At 46.7% G+C, this 9,537-nt stretch overlaps 1 protein-coding gene across 1 annotated transcript in view; it reads left to right on the plus strand.

The window, feature by feature from the left end:
- HECW1 (HECT, C2 and WW domain containing E3 ubiquitin protein ligase 1) overlaps window positions 1-9,537 on the plus strand; it is a 260,620-nt gene that overhangs the window by 157,217 nt on the left and 93,866 nt on the right. The window contains exons 11-12 of the mRNA XM_027123988.1: window positions 5,566-5,708; window positions 7,769-7,890. Of these exons, the coding sequence (XP_026979789.1) occupies window positions 5,566-5,708; window positions 7,769-7,890 (265 nt within the window). The remainder of the gene's footprint in view (window positions 1-5,565; window positions 5,709-7,768; window positions 7,891-9,537) is intronic.

Below are 9,537 nucleotides of genomic sequence, written 5' to 3' on the forward strand. Positions count from 1 at the left end.
GATGTGATCACACACAGGGGGGCATGTGTTTGGTTAGCAGGAGAAATTTACACTCATCACCTTCTCACAGCAAGATGGAAATATTTCTCAGTGTTGCAAGAAGGAGTTTCTCTTGACTCCTGACAGGGTGATTGTGAAAGACAAATGTTTGTGCAAGGAGATGCACACTGCAAAGTGCGGAGTGGACAACGCAGTGTGCGGTGACCACACTCCCTCGGCCACCCCCTAAGTGGCCTTTGTGGCTTTGCCACATGCTTCCACTGCAGGAAAGTCCCTCATTGCGTGCCTTCCACCTGGCACTCATCTCCATCCTGCAAAAGCCTAACCCGAATGTCACATGGTCCCTGGAACCTCCCCAGAGCTCTCCGCACAGAGCCAGTGGCCACCTCCTCTGCAGCCCCATGACTGATGGCCCATCATGCCTGCCACTGGTAGCTGTCCTTCCCTTCTTTCTCATTCTTCTGTGTCCCTCGTCCCGGTGCCTGGATGGGGCCAGAGTTTACCAGGACTCAGTACAAGACCATTTCCCGAGTTCATTCCTACACGTTCAAAATATCCTGAACGAACTAACTCTACCTTCTTCGCAAATATTTATTGAGGAAACCGAAAATATAAATACATAATCTCATTTTAAATCATCAACTCAAGTTTGATGTTTTACTTATTTGGATAAAATTATTATACTATTGAGAAATGCAAGTTTTAAATAAGCAAAAAAAAAGGCTTATAATCCTACTGCCCGAAGGATTAGCTTTCTTAAAAAAATTAACTATCTTCAAATTTCATATGCACAGTCCTTATACAGCTCTAATGATAATATAGCTTTATATTCATTTTTCACTTCCTACCTTATAAGCATTTTCATATTGCTACATAGTCTTAAGATGATCACTTAAACGATGGTATTCCAATGAACAGATGTGATTTAGTTAATCTGACATATTGTTGGATGTTTCACTTATTGCTTTTAATCACTATTTTGGATAAGGCCCAAGTGTATGTAAAATATTAAGATTGTCTTAGAGTGTTTCTTCAGGGTTATATTCCCAAAAGAGCAGGCCAAGAGAGATCTGCGTGGTTTTGGTATTTGATATCAATGCTTGAAGGTTTTCTAAAGTGTGTTTCTACGGGTTTACTTTGCTAGCAGCAATACCTTGCCTTCCATCTCATCTTTTGGTGGGTTTTTGCTGACTTAAGTGATTCTCCTCGTGTTTTCTGGTGCTTCTTACATTTCACTTCTTGGAGGGAAGGTCAACTCTGTTTCCATGAGCTTTTCTTTTCCCAATTTTAGCTCCTCCCGTGAGAATCGTCTGCTCCTACGGGCTTTGTTCGTTTGGTTTCGGTTTGGTTTGGTTCAGTTCGGTTTGGTTTTGGAAGGTTTCTTTATTTCCGGTTCGGTTTTGTGTGTGTTCCTCTGTGTGTCCCTTTGCAAATTAGACATTCCAGCTGCCTTCCTTACCCATTTCCATAAACCCTATATAATATAAATATTTAACCTTTTTCTGCAAAAAAATAAAGTGTGAGGGGGGACATTGAAGGATATATATATTTTTTAAATTTTATTTATTTATGTATTTATGGCTGTGTTGGGTCTTCGTTTCTGTGTGAGGGCTTTCTCCAGTTGTGGCGAGCGGGGGCCGCTCTTCATCGCGGTGCGCGGGCTTTTCACTGTCGCGGCCTCTCTTGTTGCGGAGCACAGGCTCCAGACGCACAGGTTCAGTAGTTGTGGCTCACGGGCCTAGTTGCTGCGCGGCATGTGGGATCTTCCCGGACCAGGGCTCGAACCCACGTCCCCTGCATTGGCAGGCGGATTCTCAACCACTGCGCCACCAGGGAAGCCCCTGAAGGATAATTTTTGATGAAATAGAAGAGAACCAACTCTCTGACCCCCTCTCTCATCTTTAGAACAAAGAGAGCCTCTGAGGCTGCAGCCCTGCCCTTGCTGGGTGATCCTCCACCAACTGCTGTGTGTCCTGCTTCCCCAAGACTGTCCTGACTTCAGCAAAGGCCAGGGGTTGGGTCTGGCACCTGGGATTTGAGGCTGTTGACTTAGTAAGGCGTGAGATAAACCAGGTGCAACTGAGGACATGCGAAGCAGTTTGTGAAATTGCTGACATTTCCATCGAATAAAATTATAATAAAAATAAAATATTTCCTCGTTAAAATTCTCTTCAGTGATCACTGCAATTTGGGAAGTAAAAGAGAGGCTACAATGTGAGGTTTGTCTAAGCCCTTTCCAGGCATCTGTTGCTGAGTAACAAAGCACCCCAGACTTGGTGACTTAAAACAACAATAACTGACTATTATCACCATTATCCTCATGAGTATCATCCTCTCTCATGGTTCTCATGGTTGACTGGGTTCAGTGAGGCCCTTCTCTGGGTACCTCATGGTTGCAGTCAGAGGGTGGCTGGGCTGGAGGCTCGCGTATCTGGAGGCTGATGCCAGCTGTCGGCTGGGATCTCAGCTGTGATTGTCAACCAGAGCACTTCCAGGTGGACTTTCCACGTCGCCTGGGCTTCCTCACAGCATGGCCTCTGTGTTCCATCACAAGCTGTCGCTTTCATTATTGTCTGTTAGTCCAGGTAGCCACAGGACCTTCCCAGGTTCAAGGGGAGGGGACATTGATTCTGCCTCTTAGTAGGAGAGTAGTCAGGTTCTGGAAGAAGCTGTGGACTGAAAATATCGTTGAGCCGCTTTTGGAAAATGCAGCCTGCCTTGAGCCACTTAGGAGCTCCTCCAACAGCAGCTTCCTTGGTCTTTGGCAGTCCCCCTTCCTCTCCCAGGTCAAGGTCACAAGCTTAGGCAGCTTCTCACCGGCCCACGGAGTACCCCACGTGTGGCTGCATTACTTGAGTTCCAGCAAAAAGAACATCACAGACAGACAGCCTGCACCTTCCCCACAGCCTCCCTGCCACAGGCGTGTGGAGGGGTAAATAAAAGCAAGTGTTTCTCTCTCCGATTCCTTGCTCATTCCTACCCCTCCCGCATTTTCTCATAAGAGGCCTTCTCAGGAATGCCTCCCAGTAAGTGCTGCAGGCAGAGCCGTCTTCCGCCAGGTGGCAGGAGCGAGTGGCTGAGTCTCTTTAGATAAAATAAAACTTAAAGAAAGCCCCGCACCAGAGAGCCTCAAACCTAGATGTAGATAATACCACCTGAAGAACTTGTTAGAAATGCAGATTTCAATTTTGCCCCAATTTCTGTAATTATAATAATCACCCAGTTGATTCTCTGGCAAGTGGTCTGGAGACCACACTTGAGAACAAAACTCCTCTTTATTTATTATTATTTTTTTTTTGGCCGGGTGGCATGTAGGATCTTAGTTCCCCGACCAGGGATCGAACCTGTGCCCCCTGAAGTGGAAGCGTGGAGTCCTAACCACTGGACCGCCAGGGAGGTCCCCAAAACTCCTCTCTAAAGGTCAAGGAGAGGTCACTAGTCTTCAGAATCCCTGCCATGGAAGACCTTGTCTGTGTAATAATACGTTCCCCATGCCCCCACCTTGGATTGCACATGGCGACCTGGCTACTCGCTGCTCCCTGGAGGCTCCCTCCTCTTCACGCCTCTTCCTCCACTCCCACTTCACTTCTCTGAGCGCAAGACCCATACAGCAATGCTCCCCTGGCTATTGTCACTTGTATGACCTCAAGGACCTCCAGGTCAACATGTCCAAATCCACACTAAAATCTTCCCACCAACCTGCCCATCCTACATGGGCTTCATCAGTACCGGCATCTCCACCCACCGGCTCTAAGTGGGCGCCTCAAACTTCACAGTTGTCTCCTCTGTCTTCTCCAACCTCCATACCCAGTCAGGTCCCAAATTCTGTTGAGTCTACATGTAAAGTTATTACAAACTCTGCCACTAAAGATCTCGTCAGTCTGACCGCTTCCCTCATTCCTGCTGTGCCGAGAAGAAAAGGGAAGCGGAATTCCTGTCCTGTGCCCTGGTGGGGCCGAGAGACAGCAGGCAAAGTCAAGGTCATTTAGCTAGGAGGAAGAGGGGCTACAAAGAGTGAAGGACGCAGAGCAGAGCAAAAAGGAACAAGACAGCTGGACACCTGCCTACAAAACACAGTGTGAATTAGGCAGGGAGGTTTAGGAAATTTCTGTGAGTGTTTTGTGGGCAGATATAGGTGATCTTAGTATCCCTACAGAATGTGGGTGTCCCCCGCCCCCAGCAGCATCCTTAGACACCAGCTTTTTCCACCACCCCTACCTGGTTCCAGGCTTCTGCATCTCCAGCCTGGAGCGATGCAGTCGTTCTCAGCTGCTCTCCCCGACTCCAGGGTCTTCTCCTCCCGCGCCCTCCACACAGGTGGGGGTCCTTGTAGAACTGGACCTGCCTCTGTCTTCCAGCAGCTGCTCAGCCCCTGCAGTGACGGTTCTCAGAGTTGGTCCCCGGACCAGCAGCAGAAACTGCATCACCTGGGAACTAGTCAGAAATGCACATTCTTGCCTCCCCCACCCCATCCCTGGACCTGCTGAATCAGAGAGACACTGGGGATGGAGCCTGTGTTTTCACAGGCCCCGTAGGTGATCCTGATGCAGCTCAAGTTGGAGGACCTGGGCCTAGAGAAAAACATTCCAGCTGCTGCTGGGCACCTGCTCGGCGTTCCCTGCCACCCCTGCTGGTTCCCTGGCACTGCCCAAGGCCCACACATCCTGACGCCACCACCAACCTTCTCGGAGTTCTCCCAGCTGAAGCCTTTTGCACATGTCATTTCCTCCGTGTACCTTCCCTACAAGCTCCCCGACACCTCATACTCTGACTTCAGGACGCATGTGCCTTGGGTGTTTCCTCGTCTGTGTCCACACCTCTTACACACCTAGGGCAGCTTGTTCACCTCACTAGAGTCACGGTTTATGTGCATTTCCCCTCTTTGTTCTGAACCCTCCTGACCGTGAGGGTTCAGAGGGCGAGATCGCATTCCAGTCTTCTCTTTGGTCTGGAAGTCCAGCGCAGAGCCAGACACACTGGAAAAGTCAGTAAATATTTAGTAAGCACCTGGTTAGGCAACTGACTGGCCAACTGACTGACTGATTCCCCAACTTGGAAAGAAAAGTCAAAGGAGCCTTCAAAGAAGCAGAAAGCATTTATTTGTCTGCCAGTGTGTTTTTAGCGTGTAACCTTTGCACACCCCTTGCCAGTCCTGTCAGTTACCTGTTAAATAAAAACAAGTGAGTAGAACTTTTTAGTTTGTAGACTTATCACCATCAGGGAGAGGTGCTTTGATATCTTAGTTGTAATATTTTAAGTTCCTTCCCATACCATTATTTTAGATTTAGCCTAATTTCATTTAATGCAGGGTGATTTTTTTTGAAGTCACCATACTTGAAACTCATCACAGCTTACAAAACAAAAAGAAATCAAATCATCGAGAGATACTTGGAGTGTTAATTGTCTTGGGTATCTTGTGGGGATTTTGAGCATTTCTTTCCTGACTTTTTTGACCTCCAGGACAATCCTTTACTGATTTCCCCACTTATCTGATTCAGGGCATCAGCCCCTCCACAAGCCATCAAACCAAAGTTAACTCCTGTCTTTGCACTTTCTGACACAAAGGTACCAAAATATTCAGCGAACCATTGCTACAGAGAGGCCTGAAGAAGACTCTGGCAGCCAAAGTTGTGAGCAGGTCCCAGCAGGAGGCAACGGAGGAGGTGGCGGGAGTGATTCAGAGGCTGAAACTTCTCAGTCGAGCATAGGTATGCAGGATGGGCCCAGGCTCCTGGGATGCGGATGGGGTAAGGAAAGCGGGGCGTGGGCGAGGGCCAGCGGGAGAAAGGGGCTTGGCACCAGCAGGGTAAAACAGACAGAAGTTTCCCACCAGGAACGTAAAGGGAAAGTGGATTCACGGTGAAGAGACCTTGCACCTATGCGTCAAGGCAATTTTTGGTTTCGGTGGCTTAATCATTTCTTATTAAGTCAATTTATTTGTTGGTGTCCTAAGGTGTTTTCCACTTATAAATAAAACATACGATAAGAATTCATGGTCTGCTTCCAAGGAGCCACATGACAACAATAGGAAGACTTGTTTGCATTTAGAATAAAATACTCAGCAGAAACGAGCACAACATTGTGAAGCTATTATGCTCCAATAAAGATGTTTTTTAAAAAAATAAGAAATAGTAAAAAAAAAAAAAAAATTTTTTTAAAGAGTAAAATACAATCCCCCCTGAGGGAGGAACCTGGGAGTAAAGAGAACCGGCAGGCTTACGATTATACATGGCCGCCTGGGAGCATTTTTTAGCAAATACCATCAGCATCCACTAGGGGGGTCTGGTGTTCATTTCTTTGAATCTGACTGAGTGGAACTCAGGCGAGAATATTCAAAAGGCGTTAAGAGATTGACTTCTTCTTTTTTTTAATTGGAGTAGAGTTGATTTACAATGTTGTGTTAGTTTCAGGTGTACAGCAAACGGATTCGGTTATACATACACTTTTTCAGACTCTTTTTCATTATAGGCTATTACAAGATATTGTATATAGTTCTCTGTGCTATACAGTAGGTCCTTGTTGGTTATCTACTTTATATATAGTAGTGTGTATCTGTTAATCCCCAAATTCCTAATTTATCCCCTCCCTTCCTTTCCCCTTTGGTAGCCATAAGATTGTTTTCTCTGAAGAGATTGGCTTCTGCTTTTTATACCTGTAATAGCGTAAGATTATTACTGTAACATCCTAATAATCCAGTTTCTTTTTGAACTGGGTAAATGATGGCAGATTGACGGCTCTAGAACATTCGGAGCAAACAGCCATGTGCTTCCTGTACTGCCAGGTCTCAGCTCTCTCTGCAAAAGCAGAAGAGTGGACGTTTTCACGCCCTCTTTTAAATATGTATGTACACAGTTCCACCAACTATTTTAATTGCCTCCATTCTATTCATTTTATCAGATATACTAAAGTGACTAGTTTATGTATTTCTATTATTAATTTCTATTAATCTCTGAGAGAGATGTAGTAAAGTGATGGAGTAATTAGAAACATGAGGAAAAAGGAAAAGAAAATTTCTTTCTGGGTTTGGTATTGGATCCGGTGGCATTTGCCATATAACAAGCCATCGAAAGCTTAAGTTCACAGCCATGCATTTAGCCCTCAATCCTGCAGGTGGGCAACTTGAGCTGAGCCCTGCCGGGTGGTTCCTCAGGCCACTGGGCTCACACCTGCATCCTTGGTCAGCTGTGGAATTGACTGCAAGCTGGCTGGCCTGATGTGGCCTCAGCCGGGGCGGCTTGTCCCCACTCCCCATGGCTTTTCATCTTGCACAGACTGTTCTCGTGTTGAGGGAGAGAAAGTGGGGACCCACAGGCCGCTCAGAACCTCTGGCAAATTCTGTTGGGTAAAGCAAGGCACAAGGCCAGCTCGATTCAACAGGGTTGCAGAGTTCCATACCAACGGGGATGTGGGGGGGGGGAAGAATTGTGGTCCTTTCTGCAAACAAATTCTCATAGCTATGGTGAGCAACTTATAAAGAAAGTAAGAAAAAAGTCATTGGGATAAAAGGGATGAGGTATTCAAGGACTTGATCCTAACTGACGTTGTACAGGAACACTCCTAGGAAATAATGATTCTTAACTGACAGACACCGAGTGATAGAACACGTGGCCCTATCACTGCGACAGCTGGTCAGAACTCTATTCAAAACAACAGTCCTCTCCAGCTGTGCAGGTGAACCTTGTGGGCTGCTGGTGCCACAAGAGAGAAGTCCTCTATTTGAAACGATCTTTTCCCAGTGCCTTTCATTGCTTTGCTTCACTTTTTCCAGATCTGAGGAGAGATGGGTCACTTTCTCCAGTGAACTCACAAAAAATCACCTTGCTGCTACAGTCCCCGGCTGTCAAGTTCATCACCAACCCCGAGTTCTTCACTGTACTGCACGCCAATTACGTGAGTGTTCCCACACACAGAAGGGGCCTGGCCTGGCTTCCAGCAAGACCCGAAACACAACTTTGCAAAGTCATTGGATAGATTAAAGAGGATAGCATTTTAACTAAGGCAAGAAAAAAAAAAGAGAGAAAAGAAAAAAGATGGTTCTTTTTTGCTCTCTGTGAGTCTCCCAAAAAGGAGAAAAGCTAGATTTGGAAATGCTGTAGCTTCTGTGGGTTTTTGTTAGGTTCAGATGTGTTAATAGCAGTGAAAGTGATTTGGAAACAAAGATGTGTTTTTATTATTGTTAAAATTTTTAAGGAACACAATTGTGAAGTTGACGGATTCCCTTCAGCCTGAATCATTTTATAAAATCACTTTCATTAAAGAAATTTTAGAATAGATAAATAACTAGGTTTCCTTTTCCTGTAATTAGTTTTGCAAGTAACATGGTTAAGGTAAATTTGATGTGATTTTTACATATGTAGTTTTTTTCATTTCTTTTTTTTTTTTTTTTTTTGGTATTGTCGAGGAAGCAATGACATTATATTACTATAGTCATTACTTTTCTCATTCAACAAATGTTTCCTGCAGTTCAGGCACAGATCTAAGTGCTGGAGTCATAAAGACAGATTAGGGTGACACCTGCTGAGCAGAAGCTCCTCATTTTGTGGAGCAACAGACGTGCAGAGATGTGTCTAACGTGACAGGACAGTGCCTGACCTCAGGGAGGAACAAGATGCTCAGGAAACACAGGGAGTGGTCCTGAAGAGGTGACCGCTGAATTCAGTCCTGAAGGTTGAAAGTGGGAGGGGCAGAGGTTCCAGGCTGCAGGAGGAAGGACTCAGCCTGGGGCTGGGTCCAGTGAGCCTGGAGTGTGGCGACAGGCAGATCTGGGAAGAGGGCGTGGAGAGATGAGCAGCAAATTGCCTGGTACGTCACGGAAAGGAACTTGGATCTACCTCAGTAGGCGACAGGAGCCAGCAGTCTCCGATGTTATCATCAGTTACATGATCCAGTGTTTGAGGAATTCTTTTCTCTGGCAGAACTGTGGGAGAGGGACTGAGGGGACTAAGACCAGAGGCTGGTTCAAGCGCTCAAGTGAGCGATGATCAAGGGCTGCCTTACGGAAGGGGCCGGGAGCAGAGAAAGAAGGACTCTGCTCGGGAGCTATTTCAGTCACGCTTGGGGCCACTGTGATGGAGGGGGATGGGAGATGAGGACTCCAGAAAGTGAGTCCTCTCTGCTTCGGGCCCCTGAGTTAGGTGGTCATGTCCCCAGTCAGCAGTAGTTTGATTAAGTGATGCAGGCTATGGCAGGGGAGGAGGGACCAGATTTGAGCAGGTTATATTGGAGAAGCCTCTGGGACATCCAGTGGTTAGACCCGGAGCAGCTGCCCAGCGGTGCAGGTGGGGGAGTCACGAAGGGGGGCAAGGATGCCAGTAGCGATGCCCTCAGCACTGGGCACCAGGTGGCCCTGAGCCGGAAGGAGCCACTGCCCCAGCCTGCTCTGGCTGTGAGCAGTCTCTCCTTGAACCAGCCCCAGGTAGCATAAAATGCTTACTTAGCACAATGAGAAACTCCTGAAACTTCCTTCACTTCTTCTCATCCCCCAACCCCTACACACACACACACACACACACACACACACACACACACACACACACA

This window comes from Aethalodelphis obliquidens, unplaced genomic scaffold, assembly GCF_003676395.1.
Source record: "Aethalodelphis obliquidens isolate GAN/ISIS:26980383/991018 unplaced genomic scaffold, ASM367639v1 scaffold27, whole genome shotgun sequence".
NCBI lineage: Eukaryota > Metazoa > Chordata > Mammalia > Artiodactyla > Delphinidae > Aethalodelphis > Aethalodelphis obliquidens.